The sequence below is a fragment of the Delphinus delphis genome, chromosome 8, assembly GCF_949987515.2.
Source record: "Delphinus delphis chromosome 8, mDelDel1.2, whole genome shotgun sequence".
Taxonomy (NCBI): Eukaryota; Metazoa; Chordata; class Mammalia; order Artiodactyla; family Delphinidae; genus Delphinus; species Delphinus delphis.
The window spans coordinates 72857147-72882879 of NC_082690.1; the positions used below are offsets into that span (position 1 = coordinate 72857147).

Below are 25733 nucleotides of genomic sequence, written 5' to 3' on the forward strand. Positions count from 1 at the left end.
CCAGAACTTTGTTTCTGGCCAGGGCCCTGAAGCATGGAAAATTAGAGTAAAATGAGACTGGCCTACTCCATGATGCTGCTAAATTATGTTGTCTTTTTTTTTTGGCCGCGCCGTGCGGATTGCAGGATCTTATTTCCCCGACCAGGGATCTGGGCCACAGCAGTGAAAGTACCAAGTCCTGACCACTGAACCACCAGGGAATTCCCAAAATTAGGTTAAGTCTTGCAGGCCTAGACTTCTAAGGAAAACACAGCTGTTAAAAAAGGGCAGTCACATGGGCACAATAATTATGATATTAGGAGTAGCCTAATAAAATCTTTGGCTTTGAAAACTAACTAGAAACCTATGGAGGCTCTTCAGCTTTTATATTATAGATGCTCCCTGACTTGCACAAAATTTGATTTATGCAAGTTTGATTTTATGCATATCAACCTAAGGTACATCATATTTTAGCAACGCAGGCTTTGAATTCTACACAGAGATACAGAGCAGTCTGGCTGACAAACAAAAACCATGAGGTAGAATGGAAGGCTGGAAGCATCCACCACAAGGTCTCCTCTTGCTTCTAGTCTTAATCTGATATCTTGGGCTGCTGCTTTAGGTCTGGCCTGGCCGTCAGAACTACACTGACGCAGTCTCTTGTAGGCTTGACTAGCCCAATGAATAAGCACTTGACATAGGGAGTGTCTAATAATCTGTCCATCTCTAAAATTCTATGATTCTGCTTCTCTCTCTTAGTCTCCTCTACCCACAAAATATACCATTAAAGATCACCAATAAGAACTTTTGTTAGTGGGACTTCCCTGGTGGCACAATGGTTAAGAATCCGCCTGCCAATGGAGGGGACACAGGTTCGAGCCCTGGTCCGGGAAGATCCCACATGCCACAGAGCAACTAAGCCTGTGTGCCACAACTACTGAGCCTGCACTCTAGAGCCCATGGTCCACAGCGAGAGAAGCCACCATAATGAGAGTACCTAGCACCGCAATGAAAAGTAGACCCCACTCAACACAAAGAGAGGGCTAGACTAGAGAGAGCCCGTGCACAGTAACAAAGACCCAACACAGCCATAAATAAATACTTAAAAAAAAGAACTTTTGTTAGTAAAAGTACCCCACTGTGGTGCTAAGACATATATGACCTCAGTTCCTGACTGGTTAATAGTCACTCACATTCCTCATGATAAAAGTCTCATTGTCGGGGCTTCCCTGGTGGTGCAGTGGTTGAGAGTCTGCCTGCTGGTGCAGGGGACACGAGTTCGAGCCCTGGTCTGGGAGGATCCCACATGCCGCGGAGCAACTGGGCTCGTGAGCCACAACTACTGAGCCTGCGCGTCTGGAGCCTGTGCTCCACAACAAGAAAGGCCACGACAGTGAGAGGCCTGCGCACCGCGATGAAGAGTGGTCCCCGCTCGCCACAACTAGAGAAAGCCCTCGCACAGAAACAAAGACCCAAAACACAGCCAAAATTAAATAAATAAATAAATTAAAAAAACAAACACAAAAAACCCTCATTCACTTTTTTAAAAAAAAAGTCTCATTGTCAAGTCAGTTAAAACAGTGAAGATAATAAATTTTACATAATTGGTTATATATTGATGATAATCTTTTCTATCAAGTATTTGTGGTTTCAACTGTGCTGAATTCAATAGTATTTAATGCTAATACAATAGTGTGAGTTTTACTTAGACATAAAAGAAACAAGCATCATTTGTAATTAAATTCAGGTTTAAAATTATGTGTATGGTTTACTTGTTTTTAAAAAACATTAATAGGAAACCTCAAACATATACAAACATAGAATAGTATAACGGATCCCCATGCCATCATAACCCACCTTCAGCAATTCCAATTCATGGCCAATCTTGTTTCATCTACTCCCTTAACCCACTTCCTTCCCCTCATCTCAGACTACTCTGAAGAAAATTCAAGACATCATACCACTTCACTATAAATATATAACTTTTAATAATGGTTCTCAGATTAAATCTCATCCCAGCAATAAAAATAAAAATACTGATATGGACTAATTCAAGAGGGGTGTTTACCTATTTTTTCCTTCTTAAAACTTTTGCCAGGAGCAGAGAAGAGGAGTTGCAAAGTGGTAAAACGACAACATATTCTCAAGGAGAATACAGAGATGAGTTCTAAATTAATATAGATCTATTTTTTTCTAAAAAAGGATATTGATGAGCTTTTTAAAAAATACTATTTAAAACAGGCAAGATAATCTATAACCCCAATATTCTTTTTCTTCAATTTATTCAAATTCACAGTTAACTGTCAGAACCAGCATCACTATAACCCAGTCCTGCAGCATAGAAAATGTTGTTCAACAGTTCATGCACTTAAGATTTTCTGAACCCTAAACACAGGTTGCTTCTTAATGTCTATGGTTGGTTTCTACATATGCTTCATTTAAGAAGTATACAAGAGAAATGGTTTTCAAACTTTTTTCCACTTACATGCCAAAGTTATTCAGGGGAACTAATTCAAAGCAAGGCAAGAGAAATGTTCAAGAGAGAGTGGAAAACGTCTTTTGATCTTGAAAGTCGGATCAGCCAAGAGAACAATTTAGCTATATCCCATTAACTGCAGGGAATTTAAAAAAAGGCAGAGAGAAAACATATCTTCTGTGTCTGTCTTAAGTGGTTTAAATACCTCAAAAATCAAACTCAAATTTAATTAGAAATAGATTGACACATTTAACAAATGCTCACTGAATTTCCTCTTGTAATTTCTTCCCTCCTCTGCAAAAAAATATGGGGGAAGAATAAGTTTCAATTTCATTTGTACATAAAATTCCAAATTTCATATTTCTGCTTCTGGAGAAAGCACCATTTTAAAATATCACTGTAACTGATGCAAACACTAAAATATTTTGGTAAATTCTTCAAACCGTGTAGCATTAAAAAAATTTTAATACTGCTCACTTTTTTAAAAAAAACTATTTATTATAATTCATAGATTTAGGAAGTTTTCAAACATATCAAAATACTATGAAAATATGTACCACCTCATAATGTTACAATAGTAAGAAGTAACAAGTAAATAAGGCAGGTTCAAGACAGAAGTGGGAAGTAGAAAATAACCTGGACATCCCTAGCCTCCCCATGATGTATCCTTTTTTCTCCCTCTGTAACTTACCCACTCTGCGAGGCACTCTTGCTCAGAAACTCAAGATCCTTGTGCTCCCCCTTTTAAAATGTGCTCTCAGGAAAACAGAATGTGAATTTATGCACTGAGGTAAACATGACAATAACTTGGAGTGTTACTCTTATGGGGTTATTTGCATCTTAACCTTAAGCTTCAAGAGATAACAAGAGTGGAATTTTTAGCACTGGCTAGCAGGTAGGAGTGATTTCATCGGTGCCTTTGAAAGCTCACATTAAAGTCACGTTCAACCTGTGGATAAGGTCATCACCAAAGACATACAAATACACGTAAAGTAAACCTACCAATTAGAGTTTAATCGGTACGATTTTAATTTTATAGTTCAATTCTTTTCAGCAGGGATACTTTCAAAAAAATCAAATTAAAAAATCAAATTAAGAGTTACAAAGAAAATCCTCACCAACTCCTCAAATATTAAAAAAAGAACCTCAATGATAAGCTTGTATTTTGTCTTCTTTACCTGAAGAAGACAAAACACTGCACAACCAATACAAAAAAGAAGCGGGGTGGGGGGACATGATGTTTGATGGTAGTGAAACTAGATTCCAATGCCGAACAAAAATGCTAGAGGAGAAGGGCATGAGTATAATACCGAACAATTATGGTCTAATATTTCCTGTTTGTCAATTTCAACTGTCAGCAAGGAAAATAGAGTTCATTTCTTCAGCAGAGGAATTCCAATAGTTTTTAAGTCTGAACCTTCAAACTTGGGAAGCTTTCCTCCAGGTTGCCAGCAAGGGTCTTATCAACTTCACGTAGGATTTTGAGGAAGTCTTCTACCTGTGAGTCAAACAAAAGAACCAAATAAACATAAGTAGAGGAAAAGATGTTTTAAGATACTGACTATTGTCTGTAAAAATGCTCTACCTATGTTTTCTAAACAGTCCAATGGAAAAGAAACGTGGACAGCTTGTCAGATGACAATAATAGTACTTCCTGGATGGTCTCTGAAACCTCAAGGAAATGACTAGCCCTTTCCATTTGTTTTCTTTTAAAGTAGTATTTATCCTCCTACTGATTCCCCTTGAGGGTCCATTACCCGAGTTGTATTATCATCCTCCTTGGTGACCCACCCCCTCATTCAACCCACCCCCATACTTCATTTTCCTAAGAAAAGTTATTTTGAAATTGCCTCTAATGGTAGCAAATGCAATGTAATCTGAAGGACCATAAAAACCTACTGACTGTACCTACCTAAGAATCTTTTTGGTTAATATATATGCTATAACACAAAGGGGTACTATAAATTCAGTGTTGATTCCTTTCTCTTAAAATTTAAACTGTTACTCAGGCTAGTGCCACGAATCATCCAACAGTCATCTACCTGACAAAGGCATTAAGTCATGCGCATTATACACACTATCTTTTTTGACAAAGCCCTCAAAGATCAAGTGCTTACTTAAAACATTTTACTCAGTAATCTCCTGAAACTCAGCCACCTATACATTTACTCATACTCACCACAGGGTTATAGAGAGGAAGAAGGTTTTCAAATGCACAGGAACACTTCCGTTTGCTTAATTGGCCCTCCTTTAGTCCCTGAGCTACAGTCTCCTAAAACAAACAAACAAAAAGATGTGATGTCAAAAAGGAAAATTTCTAAAGCTATACCTAGTGAGTAAATACAAACCAGTATTTACAATTCCCTACTGATCCTACATGAGTTTCAAATGTCCCAAACTAAACCCACCATCATTCCTCCTTGTGTGACCCCAACATGTGCTCCACTGCAGCCCTTATTTTGGTGAAGGCACCACCAGCCACCCAGCCTGCTGCACAAACCAAAAATGTGGGGTACAGCCAAGACTTCCTCCTCTGCTGCTAGCCGCTCCCCCTAAGTGTTTAATTCTACTCTACTAAATCTCTCTCATCCCACTCCTCCTCTCCATCCACTCTTCCACTGTCTAAGCTTTCATTCTTCTTCAGATTATTCTTGAAGATCACCAGCCACAAGAGCCTGTTGGTTGGTCTCCTGACTTCTAGCCTCAACTCGCTCTAATCCTCTCTCTCCATTGCTTTTGGAGTAATCTTTCTAAACAGATCACATCACTTGATGCTTAAAAAAAATCTCTAGTAGCTCCTCAGTTTCCTCAAGATTAAGTCCAAATTCCAATAAGTGGCATATCAGAATTTTCAAGACATATCTCTGGTTTATTCTCAGCCCACTTTCCACCTATATTCCTACCACATAAATATTAAGAAACATCTACATCCCTCCCTCCAAAACAACAAAAGCAACAACAAGCAATGGGAAAAATACTTGCAATGAATATGCAAAAGATACAGATATAGAATTACTCAAGGAATTCATATAAACAATCAAAATGGGTAAGTTTATAAAGCAGGAAACACAAATAATATACAAATATATGGAAATATATTCAATCTCACTAATAATAAAAATGCAAATCAAAATAAGGCACAATTTGGGGCTTCCCTGGTGGCACAGTGGCTAAGAATCCACCTGCCAATGCAGGGGACACGGGTTCAAGCCCTGGTCCAGGAAGGTCCCACATGCCGTGGAGCAACTAAGGCCGTGTGCCACAACTACTAAACCTGCACTCTAGAACCCATGAGCAACTACTGAGCCCGCGTGCCACAACTACTGAAGCCCACACGCCTAGAGCCTGTGCTCCACAACAAAAAAAGCCACCGCAATGAGAAGCCCACGCACCTCAACAAAGAGTAGCCCCCACTTGCTGAAGCTAGAGGAAGCCCACACACAGCAACGAAGACCCAACACAGCCAAAAATAAATAAATAAAACATCAAAAAATTAAATAAAAAAAACAAGGCACAATTTATCACCTGTTGAATTTTACTTGATATAAAAATTATAATATACAATAATAAGGATCAAGTAAAACCAATATTTTCACATGTCAAAAGCATTCTGGCAATATGTAGCCATTTATGCCTCAATCAGCTTCACATTTATCATGTCAAAACCAGCAATCTAACTTCTGAAAACCTAGGCTAAGGTAATAATCCCAAATCAGGAGAAGGGAAGCAAGATAATTCACCAAAAATACAAATCACCAGAATAACTGAAGCTTGTTTTAAGGAATATTCTTCTTAAAAAAGTCAATGAATATGAATATATTCTTCATAGTTGTATTCATAAATATATTTTTCCTAAAATATATGGATAGAAAGAATATGCTCAAAGAAAGAATACGTTAATAATCCTGCACATATTCAGGAAGAATACTCCTTATAACAAGTTTACAGTAAATTTTGAAAATTGATTTTTTGGCAAATTGGGTATTAAACAAACTGGCTCTCAGTGAAAAATCTTTCAGTGTATTGATCAGGAGTCAGGAAAAGTGCTTGTAATGTTATGTGAAAAGAGCAGCCTCCAAAAATTGTATATACTGGTGATAAGTATATGAAAAACACAAAAATAAATATACCAAACTACATCAGCTGTTAGTTTAAGAGTATAAACTTATGATAAGTTTTTTCTTTCTCTATTTTCCCAAATTTATGTAAAATTAAAAAATAAAAACACTAATAATAAAATTTGGAGCAGTAAGCAATCCATACTTTCTTTTACTGAAGAAAGCATTAGTACTTCTTTCCTACCTTTGTTAAAACTTGGAAAATATTAGACAGAAATTCACATGAAATATCCTTCAAGATTTTCAAGTGGAAGTCACCCTGGGTTAAATCAGACTTTTTAGTTTCTTCTGTGTTAGACTCTGCTGAGTTCTCTGGTTTCTTCTGACAATGTTTCATATTTTGTAAGACACGAATCAGGCTGTCAATTAGAGGAAGACCTACTGTACAAACAAATCAAGAGGGGTTAAATCAGACTTTTTAGTTTCTTCTGTGTTAGACTCTGCTGAGTTCTCTGGTTTCTTCTGACAATGTTTCATATTTTGTAAGACACGAATCAGGCTGTCAATTAGAGGAAGATCTACTGTACAAACAAATCAAGAGGCATGGCATCAGCCAGTTAAATTTGGTTACCATTCATTCATTCATTCATTCCTGCACATGTACTGAACACCTACTATTGCTAGACACTGTATTTTAGGTATTGCAGATATGGTGGTAAACAAGATCATCAAGGCCTCAGACTTCAAGAGGCTTACACTTTTATACTCCCAAATAAGTAAATAAATAACAGATTGAAGAAGAAACCCAAAATGATGAAAAAGAATAAATATCTGAAAATATAATTCTGGAACAGCCCCTCATCCCCCAAGACTTAAATTTGAAAGTACCAGGGAAAATTGATAAGGATAGTCAACACTGAGATATATGTTTTAAGTTATCAGATATTAAGGATTAAAAAAATGGGGGAGGGGCAGTTATAATTATATTTTGAGCCAGTTATAAAGGTAACCACTAGACCCAAAATACAACCCTTACTAAATGCCAGAAATACTCACAAAGCAAATAAATTATATATTGAGGTATTTCAATATAAATATACATAATGAAAAATATAATACGACAGCATTCAGATCAAACATAACTATAACTACATTTAAATGAGTTTAACTCATCTATTAAAAAGAAATCAAAACACCTAAAACAAAGTATTTAGAAAGGTTGAAAAGAGTAAGATAGACAAAGGTATTAGGGGCAAATGCAAACAAAAGGAAAACAGGGGATGTGGCCTTTGTATCTGATATAAAAGGATTTAAGCCAAAAAAAAAAAGAGCATTATGGGCAAACTATAATGAATGCCTATATACCAAATAACATGCCATCAACATTCATTAAGAATTACAAATGATAAAAAGAAAAGGACAAAATATTGGCAGTAAAAAATATTAATTTTCCTCTCTTTCCACATCAAATCAAATCGATAGAAATAACTAAGGTTATGGAAGAAGTAATCAGCATAACAACTGACACCTCCAACATTTATAGTCTAGCTCAGGCCTCTCTCCTCAGCTCCAGACTAAGACTGTAAGCTCAACAGCTCCAGCTGAACACTGAGTAGACATCTCAAACTTATCATGTTTAAAACACCACTCTTTCCTATCTTAGTAAATGGCAACTCTCCTGGACAAAAATGCCAGACATAGCTTGACTTTTCTCACCCTCCTCATCCTATCAGTCAGCAAATCCTGTTGGCATTACTTAAAAGTGATCAGAATCTGATTATTCTTCCCCACAACGGCCCAGTTACCACCTTAATCCAAGTTATACTATCTCTTGCCTCAAGGTCACAGCAGCCTCCTAACTAGTCTCCCTTTTGTACCCTTGCCCTCCCCCTGCATTTCTCATCAACATGTCTGCCAAAGAGAGCCTATTAAAGTTGGCTCCTGTCTGTCCATCCTCTGCTTAAAACCCTCCACAGCTCCCTAACTCATTCCAAGTAAAAGGCAAAACCAGGCCCTCTACACTCTAGCCCCTGTTGCCTCTCTGGCCCCAGGTTACATTCCTCTTACCCAGGCTGAAACCGCCCCAGCCATACAGGGCTTCACTGCTCTTCCTCAAATATACCAGGCACACTTCTAATTCAGGGCTTTTACACTCGTCGTTCTCTCTGTCTGGAATGCTTTTCTCCCCAAGTATTCACATGACTCACTCCATTACTTCCCTCAGGTTTGTACTCAATGTCACCTTCTCAGTGAGGTAACATCCATAAATGCAGAGAAGACACTTGAAAACAGTCATCATTTTTTTGATTAAAAAACTCTTTATAAAATAGAAATAGATTAATATCTCCTCAAATGGTACAACATAAATAGCTTAAGCCCAAAATAGAATCATGACTAATGATGAACCTCTAGAATCATGGCCAGTAAAGTCAGGAAAAAGGCAAGGATCACCATTATTACTTAACCCCAGAGGTCCAAGGCAACCCATTAAATAAAAGAAAGAAGAGGTAAAAAAGTGATAAGACATATCTAAGTTAAACCCAAAGTAGTAGATAAAGTCCAAGATTACCACTGGAACAACCATAAAAAACAGTAAGAGAATTCAGTAAGGTTACTAGATGCAACATTAACATAATACACAGAAACCAACAGTCTTCACATATTCCAACAAGAATAATCAATGGAAGAAAAGATACCATAGACAACAGCAATCCATAAGATAAAATATCTAGCAATAAACCTAACAAGAAATATGTAAGATCTGTATGAAGAAATATGTAAGATCTGTATGAAGAAAATCATAAAACATTGCTGAGAGACATAAAATAAGACTTGAACAAATGGAAAAGCACATGTTCTTGGATACTCTACAAATTTAACATGATGTCAATAAAAAAATCAGGAAGATTTTTTGGTTTTGTTTTTGGAAACTGTCAATCTAATTCAGTGTTAAAAAAAAGAATAATAACAGTCAAAAACATTCTGAAAAAGTAGAATGCAGGAGTACTAGCCCTACTAGGTATCAAAATATAAAGCTTTAACAATTAAAACACTGTGGCTACTGATACATGAATAGAGCAATGGAACTGAATAAAATATATAGGGAAATATAAAACATAGTAATGATGAAAATTCAAATCTGTGTCGGTAAACTGGTTTACTTACTCAGTAACGTTGAGACAGCTGGGTATCTGGAAAAAACTTGAAACCATACCTCACATGTAACACCAGAATAAATTCTAGATGGTTCATGGATTTAACTGTATTAGTCATAAAAATCATTGTGAAAGACCATTTGTTTACATAGGAAAATATTCATTTATACTTATAAATGAAAAAAGTTGCCTAAAAAACAGGCAAAAAAATACGTACGGATGTGAGTGTATAGTAGTTATCTCTGAATGATCAGATTACAAGCACTAGGCTTCCTTTTATAATTTTTTTTGTATTGGGCATGTGATGTTTTTGTATTCAAGGGGCTAAAATAGCACTAAAAAAATGGGAGAAAGAAATAAAATGAACAGCAAACACATCTGATAGACTAAAATTTAATTTAGTGAACTAAAATTATACTTGCCTTTTCCTATCTTTAGATACTCCTGTTCAGCCTGTGAGGCATAGATGGCGGACAACACTGAAAAAACAGAGGCTAGCACTGTTTTCTGTTCTTGAAGTATGATGGGTGGATCATCAGACTGGCAGAATTCATGGCACACCAGGTCAAAAAGTAAATTCCAAGTGTCTTTTCCAGCATCAGGACACCGTACTTAATAAAAATGATGAAGGAAGTAGTAATTCAAAAACAGAAAACAATTAAATGAGTAACTATCATGCTTCCCCATACAACATCTTACCAATTGCTTGAATTCCATCATCCACTGTAGTCAGCAGCTGTAAGATATGCATGTAAACATCGAGCCCTTCTGGATTTTCAGAACTAAATACAAAAAGCAAAAACTCAATCAACTTTACTGTCTATGGGACTGTAATCAATCATTTATTCAACAAATATTTATCACTCTGTACTAGGCACTGCCCTATATGCTAAGGATAAAACAGGGAACAGAACAAAGTCTCTGTGTTCACCAGAGCTTACATACATTCTGATGGGGAAATCAGTCAAAAAACAAATATTATGTAGTACAATCAACACACACAGGACAAGAAGTAAAAATTCTTTTTGGCCCTGTCCCATGAAAGTAACAATGCAGAAACCTATCAAGTGATACTTCACCATTCTGGCTTACTTGCATAATCAGGACAAAAAATGACTGAGACTTTTATAGAATGAATGTAAGGCTCACTGCACCAAGCACTGACAATAATGATGTTCTTAAAACTTCATAGGATTATCTTAGCTCCCAAGTTGAGAATACTAAAACCAGATAAGTATAATTTTTGTGATCAACAGTTTGGATTCCTAGAAACTCACAATCTTAGTTCTTCAACCACACAATTAAGTGAAAAAGATAGTGAACAATTAAAAGATGGTTCAGCAAATATTTAAGTGCCTATAGTTTGCAGGCACTATGTTAAGGGCTGGGAAAACAGAGATGTATAAAACGTCCACACCTTCATGAAATTTACTGTCTAAAATGAAAGACAATAATTAAAGGGGTAATAACAGTAAAGTAATATGAATGTAGCACTAGCAGAAGTCCAAGGTGCTAGAGGACCACAAAGCAAGCAGATTTAATTTAGTTTGGAGAATCAGGGAATGTATCATAAGAGAAATGGCTACACAGAAACCCAAAGGGGCAAAGAAATGCTGGAGGCAGAGACAACATGGTGTGCAATGGCTTGGTTTCGAGAGAGCTTGGTTCAGTTGAAGAAATGAAGGAAATTTCATACAGTTGAAACAGAAGACAAGGAATAAGGATGGAGAATCACAGTACAGGGCCTTATAAGCCATAAAAATCTGGACCTCATCCTAAGAAAGGCAACTGAAGTGTTTGAAGCATGAAAGTGAGATGACCAGCGTACGTTCTAGAAAAACAGCTCTACAGTCTAGGCTTGGAAGGAGCTAGTCTTGAGGCTAGGAACTCAGAGAATGTTGTAGCCGTCCAGGTAAGAGACAGTGGCCTGGTGGTGGCACAGATGGAGTCCCAGAAAAAGTCAGGAAGAAGGATTGGAGGTTGACTAGCCATGGGAAAAGACTGGGATGGGGAAGTATCGGTAATGGCTTCCACGTTTCTCCCACATTATCCAAATGGAATAATGATTACATCATTTACTGAGATTGAGAATACGGAAGAAGCAGGTTTGGGGGAAAGATGATGAGTTTAATGCTCACTTGGATAAAGGACATAAAATTAAAAGGTTTTAATATGAGTTATAGGGAATTCTCTGGTGGTCCAGTGGTTAGGACTCCATGCTTCCACTGCTGAGGGCCCAGGTTCAATCCATGGTTGGGGAACTAAGATGCCACAAGCCGCACAGCACAGCCAAAAAAAAAAAAAAAATGTGGATTATAAAGCACTAAGAATGCACAGTTGACCAATAAGCAGATCAATTCATAAATTAATGTTTTAGTGACTAGCAATAAACAGCTTCAATGACCTACAACACCTAGTAATCACTCTTGGGAAGACATCAGAGCCCAAAAGCCAGTCACTTATCCAAGACTGGCACATACACACAAGGAGCAAGAAAACAAGTGATGTCTGACATTAACTGAAGAAGTTGTCACATGACCAGTGGAAAATAAAGCACAAAGAAAATCTTTTCCATTTGATATAAATTATACGAAACTGCAGAAGATTTTAAAACAGTAACCATAATTAATGCTGAACAACAGCCTACTGCTAAGTAATATTAGAACAAGTATTTTGCAACCATTATGATTCTTGCAAAGAGCAAATATATTGTTACCAATATCAGTAGTGAATCAAACCTGACACAGATCAGCTATGTGCTACTCATCCTATTGAAAGGAAACTAAAAAGACATATCTGGGCTTCCCTGGTGGTGCAGTGGTTGAGAGTCCGCCTGCCGATGCAGGGGACGCGGGTTCGTGCCCCGGTCCAGGTAGATCCCACATGCTGCGGAGCGGCTAGGCCCGTGAGCCATGGCCGCTGAGCCTGCCCGTCCGGAGCTTGTGCTCCGCAACGGGAGAGGCCACAACAGTGAGAGGCCCGCGTACCGCAAAAAAAAAAAAAAAAAAAAAAAAAAAAGACATATCTAAGGATACTTCTAGCAACTGGATTTTCCCAGAACATTTTGCACAAAAGAGTTCACCTACCGTACTTGTTTGGCAGCTTCAAGTACACAGGGCACAATTCGAAACACTGGCTGCTGTTCAGAATCTTCCTGGGGTTGGTCCAGAGGCTGAACAGCCCCATTTCTTATCCATTCCAACATTAGCTTCTCATCCAAATCAAAGAGCTTGTCCACAACCTCCCCGACTTTCACCAGCAAGTCAACTGCAGAGAATAAAAGAGATATTGAAATAAGAAACAAAATTTTTAAAGTAGTAAGTCTAATCGAAATTCTTAAAACTATTCCAAGAAAGCCAAATCTTGCCAAAGCATTACTTATGCCAAGGGCAATTTGCTTACCTCCTCTGTTTAAATTTGCTTGGCTTCCGTCATTTTTACGTGGGGGATTTATCAGTATCCTGAGAGTTTGAGAAACTTCATATCCTGCATTGAAATACCTTCTCACCTAACACTTAGTCTTTAATTGACCTCCATAAATAGTTACCTGGTTTCCTAACAATTAAATATAATTTAAAAAATATTTTTTTCTACATTACATGGTGACTTACCATTTGTTGAACTTGACATGATGAAGCAAATGCTATCATAAATAGCTGGATGTTCTCGGATTCTTTCAACCCAGACAACGGCCACTTCTGTCTGGGAAAGGCAAGTAAGCAACAACCTACGTGATAAATGTGAGCTTAGTATCTATCTTTCTAAAACAGTAAAGGAAATTCAAGAGTGAAAGAGCAACTCTATTTCCGAGTTTCCCTTAGGGGTAAGTATATAGAAACCATAAAAAGAAGAGAGCATACCTGCTTGTTTCCAGCAGAGTAGGAGGGTCTGAATCACACAAACAGTACAATAGTACCTGGCTACAAAAACAAAATGTCAACCCAATATGCCTCACTTCTCTCATTTCAAATATCCAAGCCAAAAAATCTGGACCTCAACCTTAACTTTTATTTATAAAAACTTAAATAAGTTTTTATTTAACTTTTTAAACATTTTAATTGTGAAATATAGCATATACACATAAAAACCTGTAAGATACAAATCTATACTTAGTGAATAATTATAAAGCAAGAAAAAGAACAGAGCTGCATCTCCGTAGCCCTTGTGTGTCCCTTACAAATCACAATTCTCTTTCCCACCTAGAAATGACTACTATCCAGACTTATCCAGCAATCATTTTCTTGGCTTACTCTATAGTTCATTTTATATATCTTGGTTTTTAACTTTGTATGAAAGAAATTATATTGTATGTATTCTTTTGAGTCTGAGTTCTTTGGCCCAACACCATGTCTTTAAGATCTACCCATCTTGTTCCAGTAGCTGCAGATTCATTGCTGCAGAACATTTCATTGTATGAATATAACACCATTTATTCTTCCAGCCTACTACTGATGAACATTTGGGTTGATTCCAATTTGGGGGTTTCAAGCAATAGTCTTATAATACTTTTCATATGAGTATACTGATATATGTGTGCATGGTTTCTCTTACCATATACCTATGAGTGACATCACTGGGTCACCGCATATGTGTACCTTCTGATATGACTAGGTAATGCCCAACTGTTCCAAAGTGGTTGAGCAAATTTATATCTCATCAGCAATGTATACTGTTTCATATTAATTTTAAGATATGCATTTAATTAAGTTCATAAAACTTGTCAATATTACTCATTCACAGATTTTTAATAGGGATCACTAGAGACCAAACATAATCCTGAGTCACTTATTGCATGAATGATTATACGTTACGGAAGAATAAATACTTTAAACTAGGATCTTAAAGTCCTTCCACACCTAGAAGAGGTAATAACCTCTATTTTAGAGCCCCAGGTACTTGAATCCTGTGTTAAACCCTACAGCCCTTGTTGAAAATAACCGCCTAGAAGAGTTTTCTTAACCTACTGTGGACACAAATTTCTTTGAGATTCTGATTAACAGCCATAAACCCTCTGCCTAGAAAATGAATATACTCATAAAATGTAGCATATAATTCCAGGGTGTTCTCAGACCTCTTAAAATAACCACCGGGGTTTCCACCTTAGAAATCCTCTGCCCAAAACTTCCTACATGTAGAAGAGAACTGGCCTCCAAGCAGAAGTATGAGAGCGTTTGAATCACAAGGGCCACGCTGTACCCTCTAGTCTCTTGGCAAGTCCCCCATCACCACCATCTAAGTCAGAACTGACTTGTTGACCAGTGTCAGGGTGACACTGGTCAACAAGTCTAGTTTTTCCAGACTCTAGCTCTGAGACTTTGGATTCCCTGAGCCTAAACTGTTTTGGACTCTGGTCAGGTGCCTCCATCTCCAAGCTCTGCCCCACTGGTTCTTATCCCATGTGGTTTACCACCTGCTGACGATTCAGGCCCCTTGGCAACCAATACAGAAAACAGGCCTAAATCCTGAACCATGTCCATAAATAGCACGCAAGTCCCCAGCCATCATCAACACACAATGACGTTCCTGGAGACTGCTCATCAGGAGAAAGGAAGTACTACATTTCATAATGTTTCCCTATCTGTCCTATGTATTAGGATTTCCTTAGGGATATAAAATATGAACCTATTTTTTAAAAACATAATTATTATGTAATAAAACTTACCCAAGATTTTTATCACTGCTGATGGACACACATATCTCCTGGAAACAGGCCATATTACCTAAAATTCCCACACAGATTTCCTGCCAAATCAAATTTCACAGGTCACAGTCGCTCTGAGGTAAAAGACACATATACAAAAATAACAACTTGAAAAAAAAACTTTCACTGAGCCAAGTTTGGGGAGAGAAAAGAAGGAGAGGCAGCATACAGAAGTATACTGTCTGCATCCTAATTTGACAAGTTTCCAGTAGTATTTGAGAGGAGATGAAAGACATAAGAAAAAGAAAGATCCAAGGCAGGCAGGAGTTACAGAATAAGAAATCTTACGGATGAACTGAGTCATAAATGATTGGTAGGATTTAGATATACAAACAAGAAGACAGACATTCAAACACAGGGGAAAGTATCAGCAAAGGCAGGAAGGGACTAATGTAGAGTGGACAAAGGCTAATACAGAAAGCTGCCCGTATCAGTACACAGTTATTAGTAGCACACAGTGGGAGGAGAGCATGAGATAAAGACAGCAGGTAAAAAGGATCAGGATTAAGGGCCCTAAATGCCTACTTAATTTAGTAGGTTATTTGGAGACATGAAGGTCCTCAAGGAAGGGGCCAACATACTGCAATGTTATTTTAGGTAGATTATTCTGGAAGCAAAATGATAGTGAAAAAACTTTAAAAGAAGTTCATAACCTCAGTAGTAACAGCTAATGTTTATTTAGCACTTACTACACCCAGGCACTACCCTAAGCACTTTCCACATAACATTTCATACAATAATTTATGAGGTATGTACCATTATTATCCCCATTTTTCAGATGAGGAAACCAAATCACAGAGAAGTTAAACAACTTGCTGAAGATCTCCAACTAGGAAATAACACAGCTCCAGAGCCTGAGCATTTCACCATATCACACTGCATCTCTGAAATCAAGTAAAGGAAGATGAGGGTGGTGATGGCAGGCATGGAAAGGAATGACGCTGAGAAAGACTCAAGGTGAAAGCAGAATAATTTGATGGGAGTAAAGGGAGAAAGCAGTTGAACATAACTCCTAGGTTTCCAGTTATTTCATTTCTCCAGTAGGAGAGATTGGTTCCATTGACAAAAAAATTGGAAAAGAAAGCATAGGAAAGAACACAATGAGTTCAGTTAGGATAGTGTTTCCAAACTTGCTCAAACACAAATATCACTCAGGGGGCGTGTTAAAAATACCAATTTCCAAGTCCCATCTCAGAGCTACTGAATCAGAATCTCCAGGGTACAGTCCGGGAAGTTGTTTACCAAGCACATCATATGATTTATATGATTGGATAAGTGCGACAAACACTGAGTTAGGACATACGGACTTTTGGATTGGAAAATGCAACATGCAAATAAAGAATGCCTCAAGAAAGTTAGAGATATAGCACCTGAAATCAGAAAGGAGGTCGTAGCTTTGATCCCACAGGGAAGATTTACCCCCAAAGGTGTAAAGAGTGGATGAACTCACCAAGGAAGTGAATATAAAGAGGACAAGGGATCTGAGTCTACACCTTAAAAGGAGTCCACACTCAGCACAGGAAGAAAGTATCAATAAAAAGTCAAAAAAAAAAGTAACAGAGAAGTGACTGGACAGGTTAGAGACCAGGAGAGTGAGGTGGCACCAAAGCTATAGGAGTAAAGAGTTTCAGTAAAATGTGGGTGGTCAAATGTTGGGAAAAGAGTAAAAGAGAATATGGCCAGAAGAGATACATTTCCCCTAAAAACTAAAGAGGGAATAATTGAACTTCCAATCAAAGATCAAGTTTTTCAGTCTCAGCTACTCACTGAAATAACCTGGGGGGACTTTAAAAGCTGTCTGGAGTCCCACACTTGGAGAGACTATTTTAATCGATCTGAGAATGGCCTGACTTGGGATTTATAAAAGTTCCCTAGGGCAAAGCTTCTCAAAGCTTCTCAAAGTTTGGGCCTTGGTGCTGGTCAAAACCATATGGTCAAAACCATAACATCACTGCAAACTTGTTAGAACTCCTCAATCCTACCCCATCAGAAACTCTGGGGGTGGACTCAGTAATCAGTGATTCTGGGACATACTAAAGTTGGAAAGCCCACATCCTAGGTGATTCTAACTTGTGGCCACAGCTGAGAATCGCTGTCACAGACAGGCTATGGTTCACAGACATATATAATAATAGGACTAACTCCTGAAAGGAGCAATTCTTATTTTCTTAAAATTAGCTTATTTTTTTTAAGTACTAATCGTGAGTCAGTGTACCTAAGTTAGAAAACTCCAGGAGAAAATCATATAACTGTCAAATCTTTATATTAACATAACAACTCAAGGAAAAAGTGGTTCATTGGTTCATGAGGCCCCAACTCAGGTGGAGCATTGTACTTAAATAAAATTTTAATTCAACATTCAATTTGTAAAAATATACTACAGAATTCTTCACTTCATAATTTCAAACAAAGAGAGACACTACAGTACAGTGGTTACACTGAAGTAAGGCAGGCTAGGCTCAAATCCCAGCTCCATTCTTTCCTAGTTGTATGACCCTGGACAAATTTCTTAACCTGAGACTTAGTTTGTTTACTTACAAAGTAGAGATAAATGCTTACCTCATAGAGTAGTAAAATGAAATACTAAGTAAATAGCAGTTATTCATGATTATAATTACTTAATAAATATTTGCTATTTATTATTTGTATATTGTAATCACTCACAATATACCTAGCAGATGTCAACCTAAATGGCACTAAAGCATAGAAGACTTAATGAGAAGTACAGAATTGTTTTGGTGCATTCACTATCATCACTGGCCACTGAGAGCTTACTTATTTAGGAAGGCTTGGAAGTAAAGTACCATCTTGGGAAAATAGATGTGAATATTGAGAGGGGATGGAAGGCATACAAAGGAAGGCACGGAGATGGCAACGATCATAGTAAGCTCCTGAGGTGAGGAGTAGACAGGCCATGCTAAATTAGAAGACTATCTGGAGGGTACATTTTATGCTAGAAAGACGAACTGGATTCAGATTGTGGAGAGTCTTGAGCAATAGGCTGAGCTTAAGCAATAGAGGATTTTATGACTTTAAAAAAAAAAAAAGCAATAAACTGAGAAATGGGTGGTCTGGGCACTGTTCCCTGTTCAGCCACATATTAGTGGCATAATGATGATTAGGACTATCTAGTGTCCATAGCTGTTAAATTAAAGTATTGATCTCCCTGGTCCAGCCCAAATCTAAAATTCTATGACTGTAATAATTTTAAATAGTATATTACTTAGTACCTGGTAATGTTCAATAAACATCTGCAGACTCATTTGTAGCCATCAAGAACATTAAAGTGAGAAAAATGAAAGACTATCCAGCACTATCTGCTGTTACTGCTCCAAAGAGGCAGCTTTAGAAATGCACATACTTACTCTTAATCGAGGACATTTGGATTTGGCCAATATTCCCATAAATATGTCAGGAACATTAAATTCGTGGAGAAACAAAGCCACATCCTGAAAATAAAAATGATTATTAACTTGGATGCTGAATATTCCTCCTTAAACACCATAGCTCAGGCAACCATAAAAAAATAATAATAATTCCATATATACCTCCTTTCAAGCACAAGGAAAAAAATCCCACAAGGTTAGGAATTGTGTCAATAGACAAAAGTAATGTTAGTGCTGTGGTATCTGGTCTCAAGGCAATGGAACAATCCCATAAACAAATCTGAACTAACTGTGATATTCCAAAGGACTGTCCTCCTTTTACTGCCTTGTATGTATTTATCTTAATGATCTTTCTACCCACCAGGAATTCTCTTTAACTCATTCAAGCACATTTGCTGATTACCAGGTATCATGCTAGAAGATAGGATAAGGGAAAAAAGTAAAAGTCATAATTTCTGTCTTCTAAGAGCTTAAAACTTGATAGAGAAAACAGATTAAAAACCCGTATTGGGTTATGTCCAAAACCAGAACTTTTGTTTTCAAAATCCTCAACAGAAAAAAATTCTGATCACAATGTAACTGTGACAGCTTCACATCTTCCTAGAGAGTTGGCCCGGTCCCCAGTGCCTAAAGGGACACACCACACAGGTGAATGAACCTGGAGTGGACATGTGGCCCAATCTCGCTAGAAATGTGGGCTCCAAAACTAAATCAATTAGCTGTGGAGATTTGCATTGTAAAATGTCTAGATAAAATTAAGTTTCTGGCTGTCTACTGCCTCGTATTTTCACCAAAGTTGAGGTGTGTATTTGCAATACCTTAACTTAGAACACAGGCTATATGTCTCACGTGAAAAATGCCCTTCGAAGGGCTCTCAAAGAGAGAGGAAGTAATCCTTCAGAGCAGCTGAAATTGGGGTAACCTGCATGACTGTTGACTGGAAGAGATATACTGCACTTATTAAGAGATCATGGTCAGAGAGAATATTTCAAAGACATACTCCAAATTAAAAGTCAAAGCAGCAGGTGCTCTCCACTCTAAGTGATCAAGCTGTCTGTCATGTGGGCAACTCTTTGTAGCATGCAGCGATTTATTTATTTAATGACAGTTAATAATTCCTGGAGTAGCAGGAATAATATCAATAATTAGGTAGCCTAATAATACCAATGCCAATAATAACAATAATCGCAATTAACATTTATTGAACAAGTATTAAATGCCAGGGCCAGTGAAGTGGTTTGCATGCTATCTCACTTAATTCTCAAACAACCCTATGAAGTAATTATTATTAACCCCATTACACTGCAGTTTTAAAAGGTTAAGCAACCTGCCCAAGACTGTACAATCAGTAGGAGACCACAGCCAGAATTTGAACCCAGATGAGTCTGATCAAATCCACACTCTTAACCAGCACACCATAGTAACTGTCAGGTATTCATCCATTGATTACCTCTTCATAAAACATTTACTGAAAAACCTGAGTAATAAGCACTGTTTCAGGCTCTGGGGACACATCAGTGAATAAGATAGGTAAAGTCTCAGTGGAGTTTTCACTCTAGAGGGATGAACAAACAAACATATAAACAACTAAACTACATAAATCCTAAGTGCTACAAAGAAGATAAACAAGATGGTGTGTGCTAGAAATGAAGACTAGGGGGGCTACTCTAGATATATCAGAGAAAGTATCTCTGAAGACGTGACATTAAGCTTTTAAGAGGAGGAACTTAAATCCATCAGAGGACACAGGCTCAAAACAATCACTGAATAACAGGATAAGTGTTATGTAATAGAATGAACAGGTTCCATGAGAGCACAGAAAAGAGAGGAATCCTGCCTGGAGTGTCTGGGGAGGCATCACAGGGGAGGTGACATTTGAGGTGGGCCATAAAAGGTGGGAAAGATCTTGCAGGTGGAGGACATTCCATGCAGAGTGGCATGAACAGAGCATGAGTACATGAAAATGCAGGAAGCACCTGGAAGTCTCTGGTCCTGCTGAAGCACTGAGTGGCAGGTGATGTGTGAGATGTAGTCTCATTGGAGGGAATTTATGCCAGTGAATCAGTGGGCAGCTCAGTTCTCTAGAGGTGCTTCAAGAGCTACCATAAGAGGACAAAGAGGAAGCCAAGAGCATGACCCTGCCTCCACGGACAATCTCATTCAAACAGCAGCTCTAGTTTACCTATTTGATATTTGAGGATTTCACACTAAGATTTCATTTGAAAAACAGGTTGTTTCTTTTAAAAAATGTTTTAAAACCCCAGCTTCTTAATAACTGTAGAAAAAGTATAGAGAAGATGAACAATACTCTCAACCAACTTGATCAAATTGACATTTACAGGACACTCCCACCAGCAGCAGGAGCACACACGTTCTTTTTAAGTGAACGCGGAACATTTACCAAGACAGACCAAGGTCTATAAAATCAATTGTATACTATATACTACCTATATACTATCAATGTATATCTATATACTGAAATTTTTAAAAAATACTATTTACAATAGCTCCCCAAAATATGAAATACTGACAAAAGAGGTGAAAGACCTAAATACTAAAAACTACGTAACTTTGCTGAAGAAATTAGAGAAGACCTAAACAAATGGAGCGACAGAACTTGTTCATGGGTCAAAAGACTCATTATTGTTAATTTATCAATTCTTTTCCTAAATGATCAATAAACTGAACTCAATCTCAGTCAAAATCCTAGAAGGCTTTTTGTAGAAATTGACAAATTGATTCTAAAATTAATTTGGAAATACAAAGGACATAGGACAACCAAAACAACTTTGAAAAAGAACAGAGTTGGAGATTAACACTACCTAATTTCAAGATTTATTACAAAGCTACAGTAATCAAAACAATGTGGTATTGGCAAAAAGATACAAATAGATCAATGGAACAGAACAGAGTCCAGAAATAGACTCATGTGTATATGTACGGATAACTGATTTTTGACAAAGGTGCAAAGGTAATTCAGTGGAGAAAGAATAGTCTTTTAAACACACTAACTAGAACTGGTTATCCGTAGGCAAAAAAAAGTGAAATTCAGTTCATACCTTGCATCAAACACAAAAATTAAGTCAAAATGGATCACAGACCTATAAGTAAAACCTAAAATCATAAAACTTACAGGAAAAAAAAAACACAACACAATTAAAAAGTGGGCAAAAGATTTAAACAGCCCCTTGCACTAAAGAAAATACACAGATTGCAAATAAGCACAGGAAAATATGGTCACTGTTATTAGTAATTAGGGAGATCTAAATCATAATTACAGTGAGAATCACAACACTCTTATTAGAATGGCTGAAATTAAAAAGACTAACCATACCAAGTGTTGCTAAGGATGAGAAGAAATTGGAACTGGACTGTATCTCATACACCGCTGGTGGCAACGTGAAGTGTAAAAAACACTTTGGAAAATAATTTGATCTTTTCTTTATAAGTTAAACATACACCTACCATATAATCCAGCCACACTACTCTAGGTACTCACCCAAGAGAAAGGAAAACATCTATCCATACATACTTATACACAGACATTCACAGAAGCTTTATTTGTAATAAACTGTAAACAACTCAAATATCCATCAAAGAATCAATCATGGTATACACATATAATGGAATACCATTCAGCAATAAAAAATAATAAACTATAAATATATACAACAACATGGATGAATCTAAAATACTGATGCTGAGTGAAAGAGCCAGACTCATCCGAAAAAAGAATGCAATCCCATTTATACAAAATTCTAGAAAATGCAAACGACTCTGAAGTGACAGAAAGCCCATCAGTAGTTGCCTGGAGAGGGTAGAAGCAGGGAGGGGTGAGATACTGGGATTACCCTTAAGGGGCATAAAGAAACTTTTTGGGGCTGACAGACATGCTCTCTGTCTTAATTATGGTGATGGTTTCATGCGCAAATACATACATTAAAAATTTTCTAATTGTACACTTTAAAGATGTGCAGTTTTTATACTTCAATTATACCTCAAAATATATGCAGGATTTTTTGTGTCAATAATATCTCATAAAGCTGCTTTAAAAAATGGTTGAAGACAATGAGTAGCCATTGACAAATTTTAAGAGAGAATTTTAATATGAGTAAATCTGTTTTAGGAAAAAGATACCTTGGGTAGCAATGTGGAGGACAGAGGGAGGTGAAAGAGACTAACACAAAGATTTTAATCAGAAATCTACTGCAAAAGTCCAAGTAATAAAATGAGAGATTATGTAAGTCAACCTCTTTTTTTGCCCCTTTTCTTACCTGTAAAATAAGGATACTACCTATATCACAGGGTTACTGTGAAGAGCAGGTAGAATGCTTTCAAGCTACAGAGTACAACACAAAATGTTAAAATATTATTGCAATTATATACATGTAATTCCTTCTTGTCCCTTTCTTCTAGTTTAATTGTGGTACCTCAGTGGTCTCCTAACTCCTAACCTGCTCTCAAATATAAGGCCAGTGTTCTTTTTAGGTAGATAAGTATCAGAACTTTCCTGGGCTACAAGCATTCCAGCATTCATAAGAACTATCTACATAGCCCAAATCTAATGACACTCAGATTTTCTGCCTTCAAAGACAAAAGTTGAGCATTTACAGCTCCTGGGACCTCATCCCTGTACCATAAATAGGAGTGACTACAGACATTAAAGTTTTTCCCCAGAGACTTAAGGACTGAACCTAAAAAAAAAAAAAAAAAAAATCCATTCACTACCTCCTTACCCAACAGTCTTTTCACTTCCATTTCCAACCCCATACCTCATCCATTGACATATCCCACACTCTGCAAATTTCATTCTCCATTTCTTCATCAAGCTCCATCTGCTGCTCCTCATGATCTGAGCTGGATTTGGAGTTTTCAGGGCTAACAATCTTCAGAAACACAAAGGAAGGAGATGAATAAAGGCTGTCCACAGTACTCCTCAAGTAATATTACCCCATAATCATTTAGAGGTCACAACAAAAAAAAGGGGGAATTCCCTGGAGGTCCAGTGGTTAGGACTCCGAGTTTCCACTGCAGCAGCCACGGGTTCATTCCCTGGTCGGGGAACTAAGACCCCACATGTCACCCGGTGCCGCCAAAAAAAAAAAAAAAAGGAAATTAGTACCTTGGGTACCTTGGGTAAACACTACTGCTAGGCACTGGGTAGAAATACAAAGATAAACAAGATTTAATCCCTTACTTCCAAGTAGTTTAGGATCCAGTGGGGAAAAGACATATAAACTGATAATCACAACAGAAAAAGCTAAGTGATCCAACTGAATTGTGGACAAAGAGCTGTGAGAACAAAAATGATGGACCCATGACCTACGTCTGGGAGAAGTTTTCCCCAACTTCTCTTAGGAGGTGATACTGAAGCTAAATCTTTGAGAAGTAATCGAAGTTTGTCATGTGAAGAAGGGAGAAGAGCATACAGAAGAAAATACAAGAGTTCAGAGTTAAGAAAGGGCCTAGCATGTGTGCGGAATGGTAAGCAGTTTAGCGTGTCATGGGCAGATGAAGCTGGAAAAGTTGCAAAGATTCCTGGATTCCGAGCTAAGAAATATGTATTTTTCTCCTGTAGGCAAAGGTAACTCTGAGGAGTTCCCATAGACGGCTCTTTTTTTTTTTTAAGATTATTCTCGCAGCTGTGTAGAAGGTGGAGTGGAGAGGACAGTGATTGGAAGTAGGAAAAAAGTTAGGGAAACATAAGAACGTTCATATTTACTGAGAGGCTCCTATGAGACAAACACTATAGTAAGCACTCTATGGCTATTATAATCTTATACAATCTACGCAATAACTCTATATACAATAATATAAATATTATCCCACTTTATAGAAACTGAGAAAGAAATCGGTTAGGCGATTTGCCCAAAGTCACGCTGGGCAAGCCGCGCTGTTGACAACAGGGCTGTTTGACTGCAAAATCACCATTTATTCTACTACAACGAAAGTCCTCGAAACAGATCAATTAGGACCTGGGCTTCAGAAACGAAAGTGGGAATGAGGGGCAGAAACTGGTCACGTATTTTTGGAAAATTTTCAAAAGTAAAACATTTTAATTAGAAGCATTCCAGCATCCCTGCCATTACACTTCCCTCTGTGTTGAGGGGCACAGGGAGCGGCGCACGGCAGTTTTAGGGTCCGGGAGACAGCAAGGACGCAAAGGGTGAGACCCGGCCGCTGGGGCCTGGGGAGGGGGTCGCCGTGGGGACGGCGGCTCCCCCGGCAGTAGAGGGCTGCCAGAGGCGGGGTGGGGGTCTGGGGGAACGTACAGGGAGCCCACGCGAGGCACGAGTTTCCGCACCTGCATGAGCCCGGTGAGGACGCCGAAGAGCCAGTGCTTGCTGTAGACCGTGCTGCCTATGCAGTCCCCCACGGCCGCCGCCTCCTCCTCCTCCTCCTCCCGACTCCGCAGCGGCGGAGAGGGATTGCGGTCCATGACTTGGCCTCCTCCGGCGCGCGAGAGCAGCTCCGGAAGCCGCCGGAGGAGGAGAGAGGCCTCCAGGCGCCAAGAGGGCACGGCGCGGCTCCCGCCACAGCGCCCCCTGCTGCCCGGAGCCCTGCCAGCCCGAGCGCCCGAGCAATTTGCCCATCAGACTAGGGAGCCCAGTTGTCTTGACTTACCCAACGCTCTACCCAGGACCGCAGCGCGGTTATATTCATAATTGTTATTTGTCACCCTCACTGGACCAGATATTCCATCTCTCCAAGAGCCCTTAGTCTGATTGGAAGGGACGGGGGGTGCGGGCATGGAACAGGACAATGTCTCTAGTACAGACGTGAAGCTATCGGACCTCTGACCTCTGGGCACACTTGCCATTCTTAAAGGCATCATTTCTCTCCCAGGTGTAGTCGGAATCCTGGAAAAGACGAAAGTCACCAGGAAGAACGTCAGTATTACTGTGTTTTCAGTTCCTGTGTTTTCAGTTCCTGCTTCTATTTAGTTTGATGACACTCAACATCAGACCCAACGCTCCA

General features: G+C 38.3%; 1 protein-coding gene across 2 annotated transcripts; it reads right to left on the bottom strand.

Moving 5' to 3' along the window:
* Positions 1 to 1437: 1437 nt before the first annotated feature.
* SAAL1 (serum amyloid A like 1) lies at positions 1438 to 25225 on the bottom strand. Of its 2 annotated transcripts, none has more exons than XM_060018574.1 (12): positions 25060 to 25225; positions 23528 to 23641; positions 18735 to 18818; positions 15331 to 15410; positions 13529 to 13588; positions 13280 to 13395; positions 12755 to 12935; positions 10368 to 10450; positions 10091 to 10279; positions 6758 to 6951; positions 4635 to 4727; positions 1438 to 3953 (listed from the first exon to the last, which is right to left on the bottom strand). In XM_060018574.1, the coding sequence occupies exons 1-12, from the start codon at positions 25192 to 25194 to the stop codon at positions 3861 to 3863; spliced, it is 1422 nt and encodes a 473-aa protein (XP_059874557.1). In that variant the 5' UTR covers positions 25195 to 25225; the 3' UTR covers positions 1438 to 3860. The 2 variants fall into 2 exon arrangements, with proteins under 2 accessions (XP_059874557.1, XP_059874555.1); XM_060018572.1 differs by having other exon boundaries at positions 1440 to 3953; positions 6758 to 6954.
* Positions 25226 to 25733: the final 508 nt, after the last annotated feature.